The sequence below is a fragment of the Talpa occidentalis genome, unplaced genomic scaffold (assembly GCF_014898055.3).
Source record: "Talpa occidentalis isolate TD23 unplaced genomic scaffold, MPIMG_talOcc4v2.1 talOcc4.11, whole genome shotgun sequence".
Taxonomy (NCBI): domain Eukaryota; kingdom Metazoa; phylum Chordata; class Mammalia; order Eulipotyphla; family Talpidae; genus Talpa; species Talpa occidentalis.
The window spans coordinates 92,200,365-92,225,617 of NW_023601104.1; the positions used below are offsets into that span (position 1 = coordinate 92,200,365).

At 45.4% G+C, this 25,253-nt stretch overlaps 1 protein-coding gene across 1 annotated transcript; it reads right to left on the reverse strand.

The window, feature by feature from the left end:
• Nucleotides 1–596: 596 nt before the first annotated feature.
• On the reverse strand, nt 597–21,039 carry DLST (dihydrolipoamide S-succinyltransferase). Its single transcript, XM_037503851.1, has 15 exons — nt 20,910–21,039; nt 20,342–20,375; nt 17,495–17,543; nt 14,823–14,878; nt 14,603–14,677; nt 14,353–14,408; nt 12,856–12,967; nt 10,948–11,103; nt 10,210–10,286; nt 9,241–9,338; nt 5,986–6,116; nt 4,254–4,327; nt 3,849–3,932; nt 2,980–3,147; nt 597–2,009 (listed from the first exon to the last, which is right to left on the reverse strand). The coding sequence occupies exons 1-15, from the start codon at nt 20,970–20,972 to the stop codon at nt 1,875–1,877; spliced, it is 1,368 nt and encodes a 455-aa protein (XP_037359748.1). The 5' UTR covers nt 20,973–21,039; the 3' UTR covers nt 597–1,874.
• Nucleotides 21,040–25,253: the final 4,214 nt, after the last annotated feature.

The window sequence follows — 25,253 nt, forward strand, 5'->3', positions numbered from 1 at the left end:
CCTGTAGATAACCTACATTAGCGCCTACTTCGGTCTGTTCACCTCAGACCCGCTCCTAGGTGATTACCCTGTTGTCTGTACTGACATGGAAAAACTTGTTACACATGTAGCAATGCAGTCCAAAATACAAAATTAGAAGGCCCCACTTCACCCCAACCCATCCATAACACAAACCTCCCATTATCTGCTGGTATTCTGAAGGGGCTTCACAAAGTAGGAGCCAATTTCTCTTCAAGAGTAAGGCTTGCTGGCTCAAGGGGCTCACTAGAAAAAAGCTGGGGTGCTTTCCCAGCTGGCAGATAGAGGTCCACCTTCTGTCAGGTAGTATTAACATTTGTCAGAGGTCTGGGACAGCATGCACAATGGGACATAAGTGGCTTTCAAGGCCAAGCCACAATCAAGTACTGGAGACTGGTACCACCTCAGTAACCAAAAGGACCGCAGAAGCAGAAACCCAGTTTGAGAATAGTTGCCCTTTAATTTGCATTTAAAATCAGTTTCTTTAAATATTTTACTTACGAGTTCTGAATAGTGAAGACAGAGTAGATGCTGCAGGCACTCAGTAATGGCTCCCAACCCCTTCCCCCCCGCCCCCCCACCCAGGACTTGCTTCTTTGTTCAAGATACAAGGGGCACTCTGCACTGAAATGGCTCCCTATGTCAAGTGTCAGCAGCCTCAGGCCTGTATGTAGTTGGATACAAGGTGATGAATCCCAGTTGCTTTCAGCAGATGTGTGTTCACCCATGCTCCAAGGAATTCCAATGATTGTGCCCAGATAGGTCAGCCATTTCTCCATCGTGTACCAACATCCTGGGGCTGGTTTCCAGCACAGTCCATCCTCCCCTAGATCTGTGTTCCAGAGGAAGAGCTAAGGCCCCGCTCCCTGGGGGCCACAATGCAGAAAGGAACAGAACTGCTTCTTCAGTCCACGTGCTTATACCCACAGAATTTAAAAAGCTCAAGTCAATCTGAGCCAGTCCACAGGGAGCTTCCCTCACCCCAACCTCTACCATGTTCCAGCCGTTGGCTGTGACCATGCTGTCCCACTGCCACAATGTGCTACAATCTGCTCTAAATGAGAACAATGAGCTAGAATGGTTGCTAGCAGCCTGGAAGCTAGGCGTGACTGTGTCTATGGTCTTCCTGGTGAGGCTATGGCAGAGGAGGAGGGCAGGCCTGGGTTCTGCTCCAGTCTTGCTTACAACCTATGACCTCGGGTAACGGGTAATCTGCCTCTCTCCCCTCAACACAGCCTGCCCTGCTCCCACCCACGTCCCCTGGCCTGTGCTCCCTGGAAGAGGTAGAAGAGGCATGTTGAAGTCAGTGACAGCTGGGAATGAAGGTGCCATTTAAGAAGCAAAGCACCTCTTGGCCTGTGGTCAATACCTCCACACAAGTGGAATCAAGTGAGCATGTGCACAGCCAGGACGAGGCTGCTCTAGCTTGGGAGCATGGCACCCTCCGAGGTGTCTCTGGAGAACAGACCTTCAAAAGACAGAAACTTAATCACATGGTCCCTGATGGTTTCCCTATAGTATACTGGCACAGGGGAGAAGCAAAATCATCTCTGCAGAGGGAGGGCTGATGGAAGAAAGGCAGGAATTATTAATGAGCATCCATTAAGGCTCTCTCCCTCTCCCTGAAGCCTAAGGAAGTAGGATAGAGTGTAAGAAGGGTGCGAAGAAGAAGAGAGCCTGGCAGGAACACCAAGAAAAGACCTGCAACTGCTGGTTACGTAGTGCCCTGGCTTCCTTGCTCGATGCCAACAGCATGTGCCTGTCTATCACCAGGCTAACCCGGGACCCATGAGGGGGCAGGGAGAAGACTGGTTTTCAGTTCCTGCACGGTCAATGTGTAGGGCGTGTGGTTCCTCCTAAAGGTCCAACAGGAGGACTCTGGGATCCTCTACCGCTGCTTTGATTTTGCGGAGGAAAGTCACAGCCTCTCTGCCGTCGATCAGCCGATGATCATAGGTTAGTGCCACGTACATCATGGGCCGCACCTCCACCTACAGAAAAGAAAGGTTGACAGGTTTGTCTATTGCAGGGCAGAGAATTCCCGCTGAGGGACAACATGAGAAAGCACAGCACACTGGCAAGTTCCCAGGTCCAGAGCCTTTCTTAATGATGTTGCTTCTGGACACTTTCAATATTTTCAAAGACCAAGCCTCACCCTTTAGTGCAAAGTACCTCCAGCTAGAAACAAAAGCTCAATTAAGAAAACAGGAGTCTCCTCACAGTTGTGGGGTTTGTTTAACATGTTCTAGCCTCGTGTTCATCTGCTGTTTACAAGGACAGTTCCCTCAGTCTGGTGGCCTGCAGTTCCGTTTTTTAGCATTATAGTTTTTAAAGTTCTTTTAACCTGGTACCCACAAATTCTCTCAAATTGAGTGCAAGTTGCGTATGTGAGGATTTTTAGGGAAGATTTATCTAGGACTTTCAGATTCACAAAGGAGTAAGTGACCCAAAAAGGTTCTAAACACAGGCATCCCAGAAAATGTTTCCCAACCAACATCTTCTGACCCCTTAACCTCATTTCCTGAATGCCCAGATAGCCGCCACACCTCATCAGACACCCTAGCCGCACCATCTGCTCCGCACTGTCCTGTCCCAGGGATGAAGACCATGGCGCCAATTTCATTTCCACCTCCCACAGCACCCAGAGCTTGCTGGCACAGATAAAGGAGACAGTCTCCTCCTCAGCTCAGGAGCTCTCAAGCTTTAATGCCCATCAGAATCATCTGTGGTTTTTGCTTCAACAGGTCTGGGATGTGGCCCATGAACCTGATTTCTAACAAGTTCCTAGATGATGCCAATGATTCTGATCCACACACCAATGTGAGAACAGTGCCTTTGGTATTAGTTTAGAAACAGGAGATGAAACTTACACCTAACATTGCAGTAAATCTTGAGTAATCAGCATTTAGATTCCCTCTTTATTCATCGTCTAGCCGCAAAGACAAAAGTGATGGTTCTTACCTTGCCTCCCACAGCCACCGGCCTGTCAAAGATGCCATGCATGCCTAGGATGGCAGACTGAGGGGGGTTGATGATGGGTGTTCCAAAGAGAGAGCCAAAAACGCCGCCGTTGCTAATGGTGAAAGTACCACCATCCATATCTTCAATGGCAAGTTCATTCTTTCGGGCCTAAAAACAAGAGATTTCGTAATTGAATATAAGGCCAACACAGCTTTCTTTCTTTCTTTTTTTGTAATATTTATATAGTAGAAGAACTGGGGTATAGGCCAGAGGTACGGGTAGGGGGTGTGTGTGTGAGAGGATTCACCAGAGACAAGAGTGGGGAGCAGAACAGGCAGATCTACTGAAATACACTGCTAAAGGGAGCAGTGGGCAAGACAGGAGAGGTCTGCTGCACCATATGTGGGTTAGCTCCCTAGTCGGGATCAAACTCAGGCCACAGAGGTGATAGTGCTGTGCTGAGACTTAAACCCTAGGCCAGCAGGGAGGCCCTCCAACCCAGCTTTCTATACTCTAAGATAAGTCCAGAAGGCTCACATCTGTGATCAATAATCCAGGTTCAAGTTTCAACATGAAAGTTGTTCAGGAGACATGTGACTACTGCTCCACCAGGCGAAAGGGTGGCCACAGAGTCAAGACTTCAGGACCTTATCTTTTCCCAGCAGGTCTCACCGGATGAGACCATCAGTCAGAAGAGCATGCTACGCCCCACCAGATGTCTTCAGCTCTTGTGGGTGAGCACGATCTCAGGGGCTCTGCACTCCTTCCAGAACAAAGGGAGGCTCCAGCCCCCCGAGCACACCCACCACGCACCCTGGCTCCCTTCCCCTACTTGCCCAGCAGATCCGATATGCTGCTTCCTACTTTACCTTCTCTCCCAGTTCACTAATGGTTTTCTCAATATCTGCGTAATTCATAACTTCCACATTCCTGATGACGGGAACCACCAGACCCTGAAGAGAGTCAAACACTGTTTACAACTGCAAATTACTAGTCCCCTTTAAAGTTACAGCTCCCTTGATTTAAGCCAGTGGTGTGTCCTCCCCAGAGTAATTATTTAATGCAATTAATAAGAAGTCTAAAGAAGTCTAAAATATTTAAGGTCTGACATCAAGATAAAAATATATGGTCAAAACCAGATCACCCTATTACTGACTCCCTTCAAAAGAGGCAAAATTATAAAAACGATCTTATTTTTATAATAAGATCTGCTTCTTCATACAGAAAAGGTGAAAGTATAAAAACAGAACTCCCCACCTCCTGCCTCAACGTACCCTCGGGGTGGCCACTGCAACACTGATGTCAATATAATCCCTGTACACCACTTCTTTGGTTGCATCGTCAATCACTGCAAGAGAGAAAACACATATTACAACTCTCCAGGCCTGGGCTACTGAGGTATTATATGCATCAACAGAGTAAAAGCCTTGCAGTGTGGACTGACCACCTAGCAAGACAACCATTGCAATAAAGAGGCAGCTAGGATGCCTCTTAGCCCATAGCAACCACTATAGTATCTCCGGGGAGCCCTGATGATGCCTGAGCAGAAAAGTAGCCATTTCTTGGGCAGCGCGCAGAAGAGCTCAATACATCAGCGCACATACGGTAGGTATGGGCCAAGTTCTTGTTAACTAGCTCTACTCAAACCCCCCTCAGCTAAAAGGCTTAAGTAATGCTCCAAGGGGCCTCCCCTGGTGGCGCAGCGGTTGAGCGCTGGGCTGCGAAGCTGCCTGCAGACTGCAGCGCCGGTTTGATCCCCGGCCGCCAGTGAGGGTCCCACATGGTGCAACAGACCTCTCCTGCCGCGCCCGCTGCTCCTCTCAGCAGTGTGTATTGTCAATCTGCCTGTTCCGTTCCCCGCTCTGGCTCTGGTGAATTCTCTCACCCACCTGTGCTTCTGACTGTGCCCAGTGCTTGTATAAATAAATAAATAAATCTTTAAAAAAAAAAAAAAAAACTCCAAAAAAGTAAATTCACAAAGAGGAGGGATGGTGCCCATTCTCGAGAGGTAGGGAAAGCCTTTTTTGAAGAGACTCAGGAGGAGGCAGGGTGGTCTGGCTTTAAAGTGCTAGCCTGTGGTAGCAAACCAGTGGATGAAAACTTAGGCTAGTGCTTATGAGAAAATACAGGCTTGGGAATCTTTTCCACAGACAGTTCATGTTGTATTGTTAGATAAGTCACCCAGAAAAAGCCTGTAAAGTAAGAAAGAGGCTGAGAAAACTCTGGGAAATGCCTCCATGGACGTACAGGCAGAAGTAAGGGGCCCATGGAAGAGATGGAGATAGTCAGGAAGCACGAACAGAACTGAAGGAACAGAGGTCTACATTTGGGCAAATAAAGGCTCCTACTCCTCTTCATCATCTAGAGTGTAACACTCAACGGATGGAACTAGGGCTTTTATTTCTAGATTTTGAGAGACCCTGGCATTGCTGAGGATTGCACAAGAGTCACTGTTCCCTCTCCAATCTTCCAAGGAACAGAGAAGAGTCTCAACAGGAAAGAGAACTGCTTATTAGGTCATTTCAATGACACAGTTAAGTTTAAAAAAAAAGGGGGCACCAAGTTCATGAATAGGGACCAAGCCGAAGGCCTCCCAATGGAAGCCCATTAACCAGAAATCAAAGGTCACCCTGGAGCAATGCCAAGGGTGGAAGTCAGGCCCCAAGATAACAGGGCCCACAGGAAGGCTGGTGCTAGGGAATGTGAACTTCCACCCTGACCTGAGAAGCCTGGAGAGCGGGGCTGGCTCACAACTGTCTACTGCCAAGGTTGCAGCCAAGCTATACAGTAGGAAGAAACTGTTCTGTACAGGTAGTGGGGGACAAAGTGATCAAGATGCCAATTTAGGATGGTGAGTCAAGAAGTTCTGGGGACTTTACAAGCAGGAAATAAAAAGTCTTGGCCTGCTGATCTCCTTCCTTGTATCTGTGCGTGTGGGAACAGGTCTCTGTTTCTACACATACCTCCCAGAACGAACCTCTGTGATTCTGGCCATCATGAACTCACCTGCGTTTACAACAGGCTGCTCCTGCAAGGCATATGCTGAGGCCTTCACAAATGCCGACATGAAGCCTAGTTTGAGGTTATGTTTCTTCAGAAAACCATCCTTGTGCCGAGCCCTCATCTCCTGGATGTTACTGCAGAAACATATTACAAAAGAAACTGACCACAAATGAAGCCTCAGTTTTGACTTTCATACTGGTTTCTAACTCCATGTACACAATTGGGTAAGCTTTTCCCCTTTACTCTGCACCATCTGCCTAAGTTCAAATTTTGAAATAGTCCACTAGAGGTCAACACAATAACCCCGTTCCTTTGCAAAACATGGATAGGAAGGAATCAAGTCCAATCTGTCTTTAAGCTCAACTGAGCCCTTTACAGGGAGGGCTCCTTAGTGTTCCAGAAGTCACAGATTTCAGTGACAGGTAATTCAAACAAGAGATCACACAGCATACCAACATCCTTCCCCTGGATGAGAAAATGATTTCTAACTACACAAAAACCATAAGCCACCTACCATGGGGCAAAAAAAAATTTAAAGCATAAACAAAGTCCACACAAAATACGGCAATATTCTTTATTTCTTGTTAGAATTATCTTCAAAGAGACAAAAAACAAAACACCAAATCTGATTATGACTTCCTTATGACATTCCTATCTCCTGGTTAATGAACCAAAGATCCTCTACAGGTGTACAGGCTCCATGTCAGCAAAAGCAGTCGTGACTATACAGAACCCAGCATTCCTTCAGGCACATGGAAAGTCTTCATTTTCCCAGAGTCAGTTGTTCCCTCTACTTGGCCCTCCATACCCACCACCTGTGAGGGTCCCTGCTATTCAGAACCCTTAAGACAGTTCCTGCCCTGAAGAGTAGTTTAATGGCGTGGTTTCACTAGTGCTTAGAAAAGTGAGCCTGTGTGGACCTAAGCCTTTAAAGCACAAGCAACAGGACCTCTGAGAAGCCTTTGCAATGTGAACAGCATTTGTTCCTGCAAGGCTAGTTCCACATGTGCACACCACATACGCACCGCTGAGTTAGAGGGAAATGGCCGCCCCAGCATTTTGTTCTAGAAACCCCAGTATTTATGAGATTACAGTTTTGCGAAGGAAATCACATTTAACTTTATCTCGGGCCCAAATGCTCGTTCCTCCCTCCCTATAATGGCCTAATTCGACATTAGCATGAAAGATAAGATGGTATAACTTTAACTCCCTCCTTTGGACCTTTTGTTTTTGAAAAAAGACGTTTTCCTAAAGGGGCTGATTGGGTTTAAAATGTTTGTTTTCCTGAGTCTAACCTTATTTAGTACTAGGATTACCACCCTAAAGACATTACTGGTTCCCAAGACACAAGAGCTGCAGAAGAGGGAAAGAGAAGTGATAAATATCTCTGCCCTCAAAGCTGCCCAAATGCTATTGTCTGGTCATTAAGTAGTTTCTATTTCAGAGCTCTGCCCTTGAGCGGGAGGCTGGGACAAAAGGGGAGAGAAGGTGGTCTCAGAAAGGTCCCTATGGTTTAGCTGATCAGCACAAGACCCAAAGGGCACTCGATCTAAACCTTATTACCAATTGCAGAGACCCAGGCCACTGTTAAATGACACCTCGATTAGCTGCTGAAAGGAGATCCAGCTGCTGCACTTACCATCCAATCAAAGCTGTTGGGCCAACTACATCTTTCAAGGCCACAAATATTTACATGTTTTGTCTTAAGAAATTGGGTAGAATTTCTAAGTCCAATTCAATTTGTGTACAATTTGGTCCTAATGCACTGAAACATGAGCTGCAGCCTTTGTGATTCATTAGTCAAGGTCCTTCCTTACATTCTACGGAGAGGACAGAAATCTTTGACTTAAATGACATCCAGTCTTTTTCAGCAAGCTTCACAACGGAATGGATGGTATCCAGTGAACTAGACCACAAAGTGTTACTCTTCAACAATGCCGCACAGCACACAACCAGTACACCACTCCCTTCTCTCTACTTTTCAGACCCCTTCCACAGGGAAACATTTCCCTAATGAAAAGTAGATTAGCAGATTAAACACTTAGGACAAAGAAGAGATGACCTGAAGATATGATGATATGATGACTTACTTCCTGAATTAAATATAAACTTTTAACCCAGAGTTTAAAACATTCTGAAATAAAAAAAAAATAAAATAAAAAATAAATAAAAAAATAAAACATTCTGAAATATAATCCAACTTTATCATTCTTTGCTACATGATCTCCTTGCAGTGATGTTTCTCATATGCATCTTGTACTTCCCTGTCCGTCTGGTCCATACTGTTAATGTCTGAAAAGACCTTTCTCTACAAGACCTGTGTCAAAATGCTAGTGGTTCTTTGATGGGTATTAAAAATCTCTTTACTCCAGGTAACCTTTCCTAATTCTGCCCTCCCTACCTCTGCACCCTACCTCAAAAATAAATGATCTCATTCTCTTCTCCATGTCATACTCTGTTTTTCTAGATTCTGTGTCTATTCAAACCACATGGGAGTGTCGGGACTCTCACTCATGTGTGTCCCCCTCAAATATAGTGTCTTCGAATACGTGTATCTAATATACAGTAAGCAATCACAAAAAAAAAGTTTGTTAAATTTAACTAAAATCTCTACAGTGCAGATACCTATAAACTTCAAAATCTTGAAGAAAATAGATGTGTTAACAATTAGCTCGCTATAGAAATAGATATACTGAATTAGCCTCTTTAAACATTCTGAAGTTTTTATTTAAAAACACAACGTGCTTTCGCTTCCCCATCAAAGCTAGGGAAAGTTAAAGTTATGACAAGCCTATGCCTTTTCACCTACCTAATTCTGAGTCACTTAGGAAGCAGTAACTGTAGAAAGCAGCAGCGTGTGGTGACCAGGGTCTAGCTCTGGGCATGCTGCCAAGTGGTTCTCCATCCCAAGGGGGAGGCCCGAAAACCAGCCCTGTTGGCCTGGCTGCCCCACCTCTACTTGGCGACTCAGCACTAGTCAGCGGAATTTACGATTATCCTCAATCTTTGTTTATCACAAATTACAAAACTCAGACTAGAAGACTAAGTTTCTAAGTTGCAGAGGAGGCAGGCATAGTATTAGAAAAGTCCATCTTTTGACTTTTGACAGAGAATGAAACCAGTGGACCACTCTGTGTTAGTCAACAAGTAGGGCAAAGATATAACTCTTCTCTGGTAAGTGAATTAAGCCATCAGCCACTACTAGGCAGGGACCTGGGCAAGTGTGGTCCAGGGGAATAAAAGGACTACAGCTCTCACCTCATGTCAATCTCATTGAAAGTAGTCAGCATTGCACACGTATTCTGGGCCTCTTTTAGACGCTGGGCAATGCGCTGCCGCATCCTGTTCATTTTCTCCTAAAAGTGAAAGTGGGACAAGTAATGACAATCTGGTCTCTTTGGATCAAGCAACTCTCGTTTGGTCAGAAGGAGCACTCAGCTTACCAGGAGTGAATGGTCAAGGACTACAGTTCGTAAGTTCAAGAACTCCAGATTTCCTCTTTCTTATGGCAGCCTTGCCCCTTTGAGCAAGTATGAGGAAAAGACAAAAGCTACTAACTCAGATGTGTATGGAGTCTGACTAAAAATAGAGGCCCAGGAAATGGTATGATTTTTAAAACCAAAACCAATTTATGAAAAGGAAGAATGTGGCATCTGGCTAGCAAGCCTAAGAATCATTACACACAGGGCAATTTCTGGTGATAAAGTCTGGCATGAGACTAGCTAGTTGTGGAATGGAAACTCACAAGCAACAATCCATTGAAGCTATAGTATTTTGAGGAGCTATTCTTAGGCAGAGGAACCCACACTCTTGTCCATACTTCCTTGAGGTTTTATGTCTGTCCCTGACAGCTACTACTACTGGGTAGCCCTCAGCTAAGTATCCTGGAAGTATGGGAATAGAACTCACTAAACCACCTCTCTGAAGTGTGTGTTCTTGTGGGAGTGAGGGGGTGAGTTGCTAAGTTACCATCCCCTGCAAATCAGACAGTGCAGTGGTGGCATGGGATAGTGGGAAAAAACCACTGGACAAATGTTCAGAAGCCCTCAAGGTACAGTCCTATCCTTTGACAGTTATCTGACTGTGAACAAATCACTTCTTCAATGCAGCTTCCTTATCAAGACCATGGGAATGAGCCACCAGTAGGTAGGCACTACCATACCTACTGTCCAGGAGTCTCAACACTGGCCCCTCTGCCCTTCCCAGAAGTGGTCCCCAAAGGCTTACCCGATGTTCTGAACGCACACCTTTGCCAACTCCCGGCTCAGCTACTAGAGAGGCAGCAGTAGGTTTTACCGCAGACACTGAAAATGAAGAGAGAGAGTACAGCTACATCAGAAAAATGAGAGAAACAATAAATGTTTTGAGTAGCTAATAGTGCTTTAACACTAAAATGCCACTTCATCATCAAGATATTTTGAGGTGGGCCTCCCTGGTGGCACAGCGGTTGAGCGCTGGGCTGCAAAGCTGCCTGCAGCCTCTACAGCGCTGGTTTGATCCCCGGCCACCGGGCGAGGGTCCCACATGGCGCGCAGACCTCTCCTGCTGTGCCCGCCACTCCCCTCAGCAGTGTACCTCGTCAGTCTGCCTGTTCTGTTCCCCGCTCTGGCTCTGGTGAATTCTCTCACCCTCCTGCGCTTCTGACTGTACCCAGTGCTTGTATAAATAAACAAATAAATAAATCTTTAAAAAAAAAAAGATATTTTGAGGTATATTAGTATGACTCCCAGTTTACAAATGAACAATCTGCTAAGACAAATTAATAGGTTAAGTAGCACTGATGTAAACAGAAAGCTTGGATGCAAACCCGGGTCTCTGATACAAAGTCTAGAGTTCTTTTGACCAAACAGCCAACGAAGCCTATTCAGAGACATGATTAGGCTCAGACTTTGCCCTCTGAGGGAACATAACATTAGGTGAGATGCTCTTCTCCCACATAAAGACACGTGGGAGGCAGAGGCTTACCCGGTTTGCTAGCAGGGGGTTGTGAGGGCGAGGGCACTGGTGGCATTTGAGTGGGTATGGATACTGCAGGGGGTGGAGGAACTGCTGACACTGTAGGCTCTGATTTTGGGGGTGCAGCAGCAGGTGCTTCAGCTGGCTTGGCCTTAGCAGGAGCAGCTAAAAAAAAAAAACAAGAAAAACAGATTCCATTTACACTGTCTGGAATGGAAAGCAACCAAATCAGAATTTAACAACAGCAAAAGTTCTACCTCCAATCAAAACTAATGCTTTCTGGTTATTTACTATCTATGCACGTCATCATGAGATACAGATAATGACAAAGGCCATTATTCTACTATTCCCAAGGCCCCCAGAAGTCCTATAAGTGATTTAATTTAGCTGCCTTGCTGAGTTCACAAATATCTATTAGTCATTAAATTCAGCAAGTACTTTCAAATTACCTACTAGACCCATGGAAATGTAAACTCCAAGTAAACGCCAAGAAAAAGAAACCCAGGCAATTTAAGATGTTGAAACACACACACACACACACACACACACACACACACACACACACACACACACACACACCCTTACAGGTAACATTTCTAATTATGGTAATATCAACAGTCTCATCTACTCTTGAGTATTAAAACAAAAATTTAAATAATTAAGGCATCAGATTTAAGAGTTCAAAGTATTCATGTAGGATAACTCATAAATGAGGTGGTCAAGTAAATAAACACATAACTTAAAAGTAGATGTTTTCTGATTTTACCCATCTGAACATCAGATCTAGTTTTATATTTAAATTAGAAGAACACTTTTTTAAGGAATATATCAGAAAATGGAATTCTTCCACTGAAGAACTGATCTTTTCTCCTAATCTTCTACTAAATATTTTTTTTCTATTTTGGGCTATTTTTCTATTTTGGTCTTGTCCTGCTCAATCTCAATGATGTGATCTACCACCTCAATTATTTTAAAAATGACAAAGAAATCAACCTCAGTGTCAGACCATTTAACTAAGACTTAGAAAAATCAGAGATTCTTTTCGTATCTCTAATATTAACAATGAGGTCCAGTACAAATTCATTTGCTTATTTTTCATTTCTTCAAGAGAAGTAACAACCCACCCTAGGAATGTTATGAGAGAACAGATGAGGAAAAAACTAGACTAAATTCTCTGTAACAGACACTCTGAAATATTGTGTCCTGGTTGGGTATCAGAATCACTTGGAGAACTTTTTAAAAAAAAATCTTAACAGAGGAGCCTCCCTGGTGGAGTAGGGGTTAAAGACACAGTACCATCGAGCAATGGCCAGCCACTGCAGCACAAGTTTGATCCCTGGCCGGCCAGGGGGCTGGCCTACATGGTACAGCAGACCTCTCCTGTCTCACCCACTGCTCCCCTCAGCAGTGTATTTCAGTGGATCCACCTGTTCTACTCCCCGATCTGTCTCTGGTGAATCTTACCACTCCCTGCACCTCTGGCCTATACCCGAATTCTCGTGTGCATAAATAAATAAATCTTTTGGACAGATAACCAGATAGCACAATCCCTGAGACAGGGAGTCTAGGTATTTTGTATTATTTTTAAAAAACCCATTCTGATTCTGATGTTAGGACTAGAAAGGAAAAAAAAATTACCATCTAGAAACCTCTTCCATTTCTATTATATTTTTAAGAAAAGGTCCAGTATAAGAAACATATTGAAAGAACAGAGTCTTAAAAGGTTTAATACCCTTTAACTTATACAACTTAACATTTAATATGCACACTGTATAAATGTCACCCCCATCTCACAGTCCCGTAACTAAGGGCAGCTGGTATGCCAAATAGTCTTTAAGATATCAAGGAATTAGCACATTGTGCTCAGCCCCAATTCTAAAACACTGGAGACCTTGACAACCAGGAGAACTTCTTTACCGCCAGTTTTCCTGAGTGTGAAAAGAGGAGTGCCTCCTTCGACTTTTCCTCCATCAGGGACCAAAAGAGCCTCAATCACACCATTTGCAGGTGATGGCACCTGCACAGATGTCTGGAAGAGAAAGCCGATGGAGAAAAGGTCCAATTTTTAATTCAGCATCAGAAATTTGTATAAAAATCTCAAATATGAGTCACAAGAATTACAACAGATATGAAAGACCACATACAGAAACACCAATACGCGGGCCTCCCCTGCTGGCGCAGCAGTTGAGCGCTGGGCTGCAAAGCTGCCCACAGCCTCTGCAGCGCCGGTTCGATGCCTGGCCGCCGGCGAGGGTCCCACACGCAGCTCCCCTCAGCAGTGTATTTCGTCAGTCCACCTGTTCTGTTCCCCGCTCTGGTGAATTCTCTCACCCTCCCACGCTTCTGACTGTACCAGTGCTTGTATAAATAAATAATAAAAATAAATAAATCTTGGGTCTCCCCAGTGGCGCAGCAGTTGAGCGCTGGGTTGCGAAGTTGCCCGCGGCCTCTGCGGCGCCGGTTCGATCCCCGGCTGCTCCCCGGCCACCGGAGGAGGGTCCCACATGGCGCGCAGACCTCTCCTGCCGCCCGCTGCTCCCATCAGCAGTGTACTTCATTCCTTCTGCCTGCTCTGCTCCCTGCTCTGGCTCTGGTGAATCCTCTCACCCTCCTGCGCTTCTGACTGTACCCAGTGCATGTATAAACAAACACAAAACAAACAAATAAAATAATAAAGAAATAAAAAACATGCCCCTAAAAAAATAAATAAAAATAAAAAAATAAATCTTTAAAAAAAAAAAGAGTTGAAAAAAAAAAAAGAAACACCAATACACATTTGCAGACTGAGAGTAATGACACATCAGTGTGATTGTGAAGAGTCACTCTTTCTGTCCTTTTTCAGGAACATTAAATATTTAGCTAATGTGTTTCCAAGTGACAGATAAAAAACTGGAAACAGTTTATTCAACAAAGCGGGAAAAAGCTATAGAACAAAAGCTGCTAATATACATCTACATATAGTTAGGTCTAAAATTCTAAAGTTTTTCCTTCCTTTGTAATGGGCTATTACATCACTTTCACAACTCAAGTGAAAGCCAGATAAAAATTATCTTTAAGTTCCTGTTTCTTTCATTAAGTTAAAAAACTAGGGAGTGGGCCTCCCCGGTGGCACAGCGGATTGAGCGCAGCGCTATGAAGCTGTCCGCAGCCTCTGCAGCGCGGGTTTGATTCCTGGCTGGCCAGGGAGATACCCACATGGCGTGGCAGACCTCTCCAGTCTCGCCCGCTGCTCCCCTAAGCAGTGTTTCTGGTCTGCCTGCCTGTTCTGTTCCCTGCTCTGTCTCTGGTGAATTCTCTCACCCTCCCACACCTCTGGCCTGTACCCCAGTTCTTGTGTAAATAAAATAAATCTTAGGAAAAAAAAAAAAGCTAAGGCGAACATGAAAAATTAGCACTAATATAGGACAAGCCTACCTTGTCAGTTTCAATCTCACAAACCACTTCATCTTCTGCAACCGTGTCTCCAACAGCTGAAAAGACAGTCAAAAGCTACCATGTTAGGGGAAGCCTCTAGTAGTCAAAATCCTTTTTGGCGAAAGCATTATAAGAGCCCTTTCCTATACAGTCAGGAGAAAGTACACTGTATGTGAAAAAAATAGTAGAGCCATAGGTTCCACTGATTTTCATGTATTTAGACTTCAGAAGTCAGTGTACTACACCTTACCTTTCTCCCACCTGACATCCCCCTCTGTGACAGATTCTGCAAATGCTGGGGTTTTGACAGTAACCACATCATCCTCTAGAAAAAGAGCAAAAAGGAAAATCACAAGTAGCCCATAATTTTCCTTTTTAATTTTTGTTTCTTTAATTAAACTCAGTCAGTTGTTGCTCTCCCACTAAAACGTCATTACCAAGAAGGCAGGGAGCTGAAGGTAGGTACTTACTGCACACAGCTGTAGTTCTGAAGAAACGAACAGTGAAGACATTGCTGCTGTTAATGCTACAAAAAAAAAAAAAAAAAAAAGTAACATAAAAGTGAACTCCTTTGGAGGTGAATCACTCACATTTTAGTCTAGATAAGGCACCACAGACCACCTTCCCTTTAAGTTAGTGATTCTTGACATGGTGCCCATCAGATCACCAGTGGGGGGACTTTTTCAAAGCAAGTATGTCTAGGTCCCATCTCCAGAGATTCTAATTCGGCAGGTCTAGAGCAGGGTCTGGATGAAGTGGAGCCTTAGGTAGTGAGCTCCTTAGGTGAGCCCAGTCCCTGTGCTCTGGGAAATGCCAGCAGCAAAACAGATTAACATTTTGTTCTTTAAAGAGAAAAATAATGTATTCTGGTCCTTATGCACCCCCATCAAAAGAACTTAGCTTCCTGACTAGTTTTTTTCCTGAACTAAATCCAAGTAAGATAAATTTTTTGCCCATGGGTACATGCCATTGTCTCACAAAGGAATTTCTGTCCACAGGATTAAAGATTTAGATCAGACAAGGCAGCAAAATGAGACAGTTAACTTGGAGGTAAAACAAGCTGTTATGTGCCAAAAAAAATTAATAATAACCTTATTTGGCATCGCCTAGTTTGTCATTGCTAGGAGACAGTGCATCAGTCTATCCTGGACTCCTTCAAGAGGAAAACCTCAAAAGACGTATTTTCTGATATGACACTATAAATAATATAAAATGAAGACTATCACCCTGTATGTACGAAAACATTAACAGTGGTTACCTCTAGGTGGTGTGATTATAGATACAAAGTATCTATGATTTTCTGTTATATACATATATAATTTGGGAGGGTGATTTGGACTAATGGGGAATTTCACTTCCTATACTTCAGAACTGTTTAAATATTTTACAATGAGCACCTCTATAACAGAAAAGTGAAACAGACTTAAGCTGCCTTTGATACAATTTTTATTTTTATAATGTCAAAATGACACTATCAGGTCTATACGGAATCAAGGGAGGGAAAGTGCTATTAAAAAAACACAAGACACAAAGTGTCTTATATATATAGAGTATAAGCATATACTTATATAGAGTATACTTATATAGAGTATAAGCATATACTTATATAGAGTACATGCTCATGGGCAACAACTAACAGGTAATGCAGAAAATGCTCTGTTGAAGACACCCAAGAGCCTGAAACACTGCTGTCTCTGGGAAGAGAAACTTAGTGGTACTAGAGGACAAGAATAAATTCTTTTTATGGATATTCTTTTTACTTTTGAACCATATAAATAAGTTATTAAATAAAACATTAGGGCATCCCTGGTGGCACAGCGGTTGAACGCTGCATTGTGAAGCTGCCCGCAACCTCTGCAGTGCGGGTTCTAGCCCGGCCAGTCAGCAAGAATCCCACATGGCGCGGCAGACCTCTCCTGCCTCACCTGCTGCTCCCCTCAGCAGTGTATTTCAGTGGATCTGCCTGTTCTGCTCCCCACTCTGTCTCTGGTGAATCCTTTCACCCCTGCACCTCTGGCTTATACCCCAGTTCTTGCATGCATCAATAAATAAATCTTTAAAAAAATCCAAAAAATTACTTTCAAATAGTTGTTTGTTGTATTTATTACATAGAGATTTGTAGTTGCTCTAATTTTCATTTAAATTGCAGATAAGCAGCACACATTAAATCTCTAAAATTTTTATTAAAACAGTATTAAATGTTCACTGTAGAATATTTGAAATCAGCAAAAAAACTGTACAGTAGGAAATGAAATTATTTTTTTTCCATCTAGCATGGTGTGAACGTGTAACATGACATAGTTTAGCCAACTCCTGTTATTTGGCCATTTCGAGAGCAATCTGGGTGCACCAGGAATTCTTCAGTGTAGATTCCTAGAAACGGAATTGTTAGATAAAAAGGGACACACAGTTCAAAGACTTATGGTTGTGAAACAGACCTCCAAAAACAAGAGAAATTTGTACTTCTAGTACTTAGTGCATCCTTTCCTCAATTACAATTTAAAAATCCCACTGTGATGCACAATGAAGGAGCTAATCTGCTGAAACTTCATTTTGAAGGTTTTCCCTATAAAGTAGATAGCTGTTCAAAGGCGATCAGAGAGCATCCTCTTAACCAGAACCCAAAAATGCAAAGGAAACACATGAACGGCCTTTCTCCAAACTTGGCAGTATGCAGAACACGTTCCTTCTCAACCAGTCCAAGTCCCCAGACTCAACCAATTAGACTTTGGGTTCGCTGTTCCAAAAATGAGTACCTGCTACCAAGAGGATGCTCTCAATCTCCACATTTAATGTAACCACAAACCCTTCAGCAGCACCAGCATCCAACCAGAATGTTTACGAGCATCCTTCTGTATCTATTCCTATATAAAGAGGATTCCAAATTCACTTTCGTTATAATGTGTCATCTTTCATTATAAACACCTGAGGACAGGAACACTCCTGGTCCTGCACCTAACATGGGGTTGAAGCTCAAGGTATATCACATGTAATACAGTAACATCAAGGTTAGGACCAGGGACTCAACATAACCATCCTGATTTTAGGCCTGGAAGCCAGTGAAGAAACCAGATGGTTAAATTTAGAACTCATATGTGAAATGCCCCATCGCCACATATCTGTGCTCCCCAGTGATACTTACACAATCTTCCTGTTGTCAGGGTAACCTGGTCCCTGACATAAGGAGACCCCTGCAAGAAACAAAACAACTCTTAACCAAGAACCCTTGTCTTGGGACTCCCCAGTGGCGCAGTGGGTTGAGCGCCGCGCTGTGAAGCTGTCCGCAGCCTCTGCAGCACGGGCTCGATTCCCGGCCGGCCAGGGAGAAACCCATTGGCATGGCAGACCTCTCCTGTCTCACCCGCTGCTCCCCTCACCAGTGTCTTTGGTCCATCTGCCTGTTCTGCTCCCCGCTCTGTCTCTGGTGAATCCTCTCACCCTCCCGCGTCTGTGACCTATATACCCCAGTTCTTGTATAAATAAATAAACCTTAAAAAAAAAAAAAAAAAAAAAAGACCCCTTGTCTTATACAGGGTGTCTGTTAGGGATGGAAAAGAAGTCTGTTCACCTCCTAACTTTGAGATAGAGCAGGAGCAAGTACAGACTACAATACAATCTTTACCACACAGAGTTTCTACATTTCAAACTTTTCTACCAAACTAACTACAGGGCCATGGAGCAACAGGTATGTGGGGTCAAAAATGGGAATGTATTTGAGGAAGGGGAGAATTTTGAGGACACAGCTTGAAGAAGTTTTAGAATCTTATTTACCATAAAATGTATAAGCTGTCATTATCCTACTATGCTCTACTGATAAAATGTCATCATCCCCCCCTCAAGTCTTCAAATACAATTAAAGCTCGTAAAGACACCCGACGGCTTATCCTGTGACTACACGTGGCCTGATCTGAGAAGCGGGGGGATGGCTGGCCTGGGTGTTTTTCCCTGGTTACTCTAATGCACCGGGCTGGAAGTCTTACTGCTTAAACCCTTGTAGCAATACTGGGCCACTTCAAGCCACAGGTCTCCAGCTTGTCCTACAACTGAGCAAATCATTATCCGGCCTTTCATTTTATTGTCTTCCCAAGATTTCTCTGAAGTCTTCTACTATGATCACAAGGTAGGAGACCCACTGTGTCCCACTATCTATGTTCCCTTTATCACAGATAACTGCATCTCCCTAACTGATGATTTATTACTATAAGCTATCTTACCTTAATGTAGTCTTTCATGTGTCTTAATTTTTCCCAATCTATTAACTATTTTTGAACCATGGGCTCAGAAAACACCAAATGGGAGACAGCTCTTTCTGGTGCCCACCTCATCATAAACATCCCCAGGTTTCAGAGTCAAGCAAGTCACCTCCATGTCCAGCAACTAATGACTCTGCAGTACAAATCAGCCACGAGCACATACTGATTTTTGAAACCATGAGTTCAATTTAGAGTTCATCGACAGTAAGTTTCATTTATACAGTACCTTAAGATTTATAAAAAGCTTTCACATAATGACCTCATTTTGATTTTTGTGTCTCGCAACTCCCGCAAGCAGAGCAACCATCTGCCATTATTCCTATTTCATATACAAGTAGGGCTCACAAAAGTTAAGGGACTAGCCCAAGGTAAAGCCCTGAGCTTCAGTGCAAACCCAACTGTGAGGTTCTTTCCACTGTCCTGTCAGTCATTTTAATAAAATAATAGATATTTTTCAGGGTTGCTAGTAAAAAAGAACTTATTATTGCAGGTACATTATACATTAGCACCATGCTAGATGCCTCCGTTCTCTTGACTCTTATGATAAAGTCTGAAAACTTTACACATTCCTGTGTGTCCAGCCAGACAGAATACCCTTCCTGCCTGAAAATCTGTGCACAAGGATTTACCTTTGCCTGAAATATTGTAGGCTAGCTCCTACAGATTCTTCAAGACTTGGCTTAAGTGTCACTTCAGGGAAGCCTTTCCTGACATTCCCATAGCACTGTCACCCTCCCCAGCTAGGCTATCATCGCATTACAACTTGCACTTCTGTCAAAGTAATCACAATGTAATTAAGTCCTTATGCATACATAAACGTTTATTTACTGTCTCTTCAGCTAGCCCATAAGCTTCTTGAGGGTAGAGACCACCAAAATCCGTGTCACACAGCATAGTCCTTGGTATGTATAAGACCTGAATAAATGATGTATTGAGCACGAGTAAATGATAACAGGCTGAGGAGTCAGGTAGACCTGGCTTGACCAACAGTTACCTGACCTTGGCCAAGGCATTTGACCTCTCTTAGCATTGTGTTATGCATTTGTAAAATAAAGAGCATACCTCTGTTTTTTGGTGATTTTTTTGGGAAATGTACAGAAAGTAGTCAGAATAATGCTTGGTATGTAGAAAACCCATAATAAGATTGACTCATTCAACAAATATTTAGCCAGGCTTATTAAAAAAATACAGGAAGAAGATCTACACTTCTTCCAAAGATCTCTATACATCTTCCATGGCATGCCACTCTCTTCCTTAACCAAAAGGCCCTAGCCAAATCACCTTTTGGCAGTGCTGAAATACTGCCAAGCTCCTTCCTTCCTCAGGGACTTTGTACACGCTATTCTCTTTGCTTCTGCTCTTCACTGGGCTGCCCTCTGCCATATCCTCCAGGTCACAGCTTTAATATCACCTACTAAAGAGGCCTCCCATGACACCTTCATTTGTTCCTTCTCAGCATTTAACCAAAATGTATGACTGCTCGCTTACTTCAAATGTACTGGACTGTGAGCGCCTGAGGGCAAGAATTACTAACTGCTGTACTCCCAGTGCATGCCTAGCACAGAGCCTGACGCACGAGAGAAGCCCAGGGACTATGTGCTACATGGAATAACGATAGCTGCCATTAAACGGCACGGGGTTCGCTGTCTGTCTGAGAAACGCAGGCACCCCATTTCCTCACACACTGCTCTGCCCAAGAGGAGAGCCTTTTACGTGACCGCAAGGGCAGAACTTACCAGGCAGGGAACGTCTCCCTAGAGGGCAGTTCCCCTGTTGAGAAAGAAGACATGATCGACGTCACCCAGGATGCAGCGTGAGGAGAACCGGCGGCCGTTCTCTTCATGACAGACTCCGAGCTGTCCCGGCGCGGGTGACGGACACGTCTCAAGACCCCGAAACGCACACGCACCAGCCGGCGCGCCGGGGCCCGTCGGGCTCGGGCCTGCGGACCCCTCGACTCCCCAGGGGCCCGGGACCCCGCGCTGAGGAGGGATCCCGCCGGGCCCGCGGCGCCTCCTCCCAAACGCGGAGCCCCGAGCCGGGCGGGCGCGCGCGGGGCGGCTCCTCCGCCGGGCGCCCAGGGTGGAGCCCGCAGGGGACGGCGCGCCGCGGCCTCGGGCGCGCCGGGGGCCCGGCGCGGGGCAGGCCGGCCCGGGGGCCACCGCCGCCCTGGCCCGCCCGCCGCGGCCTCCGCGTCCCGGTGCCCTTGGTGCTCGGCCTGGCCGGCGCGCCGCGCCCCTGCCCCCGGCCGCCCGGCCGCCCCGCGGGGTTCTCGGCGCCGGGCCAGGCCCGGCCGGCCCGTACCTTCTGGAAAGCGGAGAGCGAGCGGCTGAAGGCTCGGGACACGCAGCGGGACCGGGACAGCATCGCGGCAGCGGCGGCGGCAACGGAGCCGAGGGCGGGCGGACACCGGATATAGGGCCCGGCGGCAGCCGGAAGTGGCGCGGGCCGCGGCACCCGCCGCGCGGGGAGGGGTGGCCGGGGCGAACCATTCGCTGGCTGGGGGGGGCGGGGCGGGGCGGGGCGGGGCCGGAGCGCCGAGGGGCGCGGGCCTCCCTCCGCCGGCGCGGGGACGGGGCTTGGAGCCCGCTGCGCTGCGGGTTGGCCTCGGCCGGTCCTCCCGAGGGTGCCCACGACCGTCGGGCGACCTAGTCGCCGCCGGGGCCGGCTCTCCCGACCTTTCCGCAGAGCTGGCTCTGGCTTGGCACCCTCCTGTCCTGGCACCGGGGCCCCACGCTGGGTGGGAGGCGCAGGAGGCAAGGCAAGCCCAGCTTTGACCTCCGACCTTGGCTGGCAGGCCTGCCTGATCTTCCACTGTGGGGCCCTGGGCAGGTGAAATTGCCTCTGGGAGCCTCAGATATAGGCAGTAGTTCCCTCCCTGCTGCCTTAACCCCCAAGTAAAGAAACAGACCGCCCCAGGAACCTCCAAGGGTTTTATCTAACCGAAGATCTTCCCCAAGTAGCCGAACTTCTGTAAGACATCTCACCTGACATCTCACCTTCCGTAGTAGTCCCTACTCTCTCTAGCCGAGCTAATAGTTCTCCATTCCTCCAGTGCAGGCTGTTCATTTGTCATTCTGCCCCTATAATAGAATCTCCATGAGATTAGGGACTCTGTCTGGCTCACTGCAGTATCCCCTACACTTAAAACAGAGAGTAGGATAGGCGAGGAGCGCAATAAATATTCGTGAGCTGACTTTGGCCTCTCAGCTCTGGGCAGAGCATTCTGCCCATCTTCAAAATGAAAGCACATAACATCCCCTTGCCTGTTTAGTCTTTTCTTCCCTTAAATCCCCAGGTCCCCGAGTGTTCACCTTCATAGCTCAACTTCCTGGTAGAAAGGGTTTTCTATAAGCTGACTGAATTAAGAATGAATCAATGAATGAATGAACGAATGAGCCACTTGGTGTTGCTTCTTAAGCTGTTGATTTCTTTACCTGAGTTCATCTTGCATAGTTCTCAGGGCTTTATGGTGCCTTCACTCATCCACACTCTGAAAGCACTTCCACTGGAATTCTAGAGGGACTTCTGCTAGAAGCCCTAACTAGAAATAGAAAAAAACATCCTTCCCTACTACTGCTGTCATCAGATCCTCGCCATCCTTCACCTGAATTATTTTTCAAAGCTTTCTAAACAGACTTGGGCCTCCACTTTCACTTTCTCAAAGCCATGGTCCACACCTGTGTCAAAGATCCTTTGCAAAGCAAATCTAATCCTATCACTCCCCTGCTTAAAGTTTGTCAATTGCTTCTCCCTGTGGATAGGATAAAGTCCAACCCATTAACCTGACCAGGCACCTGAAAACCAGGTTGTGATCCTCCCCCATTCTCACCTGTCCTGACCTTCAGTCATTCCACACCATAACCCCATGTACTATTTCACTCCACGTTTTTATGTGGCTGCTCTTAATTGTTGCCTAGGATTCCTAATCTTCCTTCAAATCTCTTTTGAATCCCTTCCTAATCCCCTCTGGCAGAGTTAACAGATATCTTTTCTATGATAACAAAACTCTGTTTCTATATTGCATGTGTCATATCCTATTTCCTTGCCTGTCTTCTCTACTGGGCAGAGCAGCAAGAGGAAAGAGATGACTCTGTTTTCCTGAGTCTCCTGCACAGAACACAGTGCCTGGCACTCTGTTGGTACTCGATAAATACAAGAGTGAAATGACTAAATACTGCCATGCTTATAGTCCTGTCAGATGCAGCTAAAGAGTCCAAGAACAGTAGTCAGGATTTGTGGCAATCCTATGCAGGGATTTAATATTACTTAAATAGATACTTTATTTTTTCATTTTTTAAAAATAATTTAACTGGGCCTCCCCTGGTGGCGCAGCGGTTGAGCGCTGGGTTGCGAGGCTGCCCACAGCCTCTGCAGTGCCAGTTCGATCCCCAGCCACGGGTGAGGGTCCCACAAAAAAACGAACAAACAAAAAAATTAATTAACTTTTAAGAGTCTTATCGAAGATGCCAAAGCTCAATGCTGAATGATGCATGTGGTAAAACATTTCTCCTAGAGTTTCAGTGATCACCAAAGTTAATCTTAGCTGTTATAGTCTGAGACACACACACACACACACACCCCTCTCTCTGGCATGCATGGGTGCTTGCAAAGTTCTTCTTAGAGGATGAAGATTGAAACCGATTTCCTTGAGATTCACCATAGAGTTCAAGATGCAAACCCAATAAGCTCAAACCTCTTCTGTATTTAAAGCATCCCAGGACACAGCATCATCTATTGTGATCTATTGGGACAGGAATTTATGAACAGAAGTGCATAGACGTGTGTATGGCAGGGTTCAAAAGAGAATTTTTAAAAAAAATTTTTTTCTTGTAAAATAGATATTCAAAAGGGTGTATAATTATATCTGTATAGGTTAAAGGAAATTAAGTGCTCACACTTGCCTCCCAGCTTAAGGAGTAGAAAAACCTAGTGTGGCCTCCTTGCTGATTCTCCTAGAGTTAATCACTGCTATACTTAATTATGTATTAACAAGCCCCTCGCTCTCATTGTAGCTTCAATACACACACACGTCCTAAATGTCTGTATCATGTTTTTGAGGCATGCTTATTTTTTAATACAAGCACTGGGTGTCACGCGGGAGGGTGAGAGAATTCACCAGAGCCAGAGCGGGGAGCAGAGCAGGCAGAAGGACCGAAGTACACTGCTGAGGGGAGCAGCGGGCGGCAGGAGAGGTCTGCACGCCATGTGGGACCCTCCTTGTGGGACAGCAAGGGATTTCGCAACCCAGCGCTCAACCGCTGCGCCACCGGGGAGGCCCTGTAAATTTTTTAAATTGGAAACATTTCTAGAAAGGATAAGCCACTCAGCTAATGAAAAACACCTCAGAGTAGGCAGCTTACCTTAAATAATACATACAATGTTCTTGTCCCTTACTTTAAATCCCCCAGTATTCATATGTGTGATCTGAATCATACACTCATATCCTGGTTTATTTCTTTATGAATGTTATTGACCAAATAACCTCAATCTCTGAGCCTCTTAAAATAGAGACGATAGCCTGTATTCACTTTGCATTATTCTTGATACTTGGGTTCCACCTATCTGTCTATTAAAAATAATGGACAGGTAATTCACAATGAAAATCTAGACAATGTTTAGACTATTTTAAAATGCAATACAGGCCTCCCTGGTGGCACAAGGGGTTAAACACCTCACTATGAAGCAATCCACAGCCTCTGCAGCATGAGTTCGATCCCCGGCCAGTCAGGGAGCAACCTGCATAGCGCTGTAGATCTCTCCTGTCTCACCTGCTGCTCCCCTTAGCAGTGTATTTCAAGTCAGTCTGCCTGTTCTGTTCCCCTCTGTGTCTCTGATGAGTCCTCTCACCCACCCCCAACATCTCTGGCCTGTACCCCAGTTCTTGAATGCATAAATAAATAAATCTTTTAAAAAATGCTATACAAATGGAATCACAGCATCTGTATCATTCTGTGGCTTACTTCTTTCACTCAACATTATGTTTGGAGGGTTTCTCTATGTTGAGTTGAGCTGCAGTTCATTGATTTTCAATGCTATATTTCACAATATTCACTCCATTTGCCAAACTAAAAGGAGGAAAAGTGGCAAAATTCTAGAGGTGTGGAGTATTGGCGGCTTTGGCCAGTGAGGTCTCCCCAGCTCTGCCAGAGGTGAGGGCCTTTGATCCAGCCAATGGGCCCCCAACAGTGTCAATGGAGGGAGAAGTCACACAGTCTCTCATTCATGCAGAGCTGAAGGGCTGTATTTGGGTGCTGAACTGGTTCTAGTATCCTTAGATTGCTTGAGGGACAGGGTGCAAGTTCACTTTGGAGCTGCCTTCCTGGGGAATTTGGAAGGGAAGCGCTCCCTGAGGGAGGCCAGTGGAGTAGGAGAAGCTGGGTAACTCAGTCTTTGTGTCCTTTTCAAGGGTCTCTGTGTCCTTGATCAGGGACAGAAAAGATGGCATTTCAGGAAGGTCCTCTGATCTGGTCTTTCTGGGCATCTGAGTTGGGATAAAGGTGGGAGATGGTGGAACTGTGGGGGGGGAGCCAACCAGCTCTGGCCCCTATTTGCATATTCATAAGTTCCCCACACCGGTTGGCTGCACGAGGCAGCCCCCACTGTCCCCGCTGGGGCTGGGCTGGTCTGCCAGAGGTGCCTCGCACT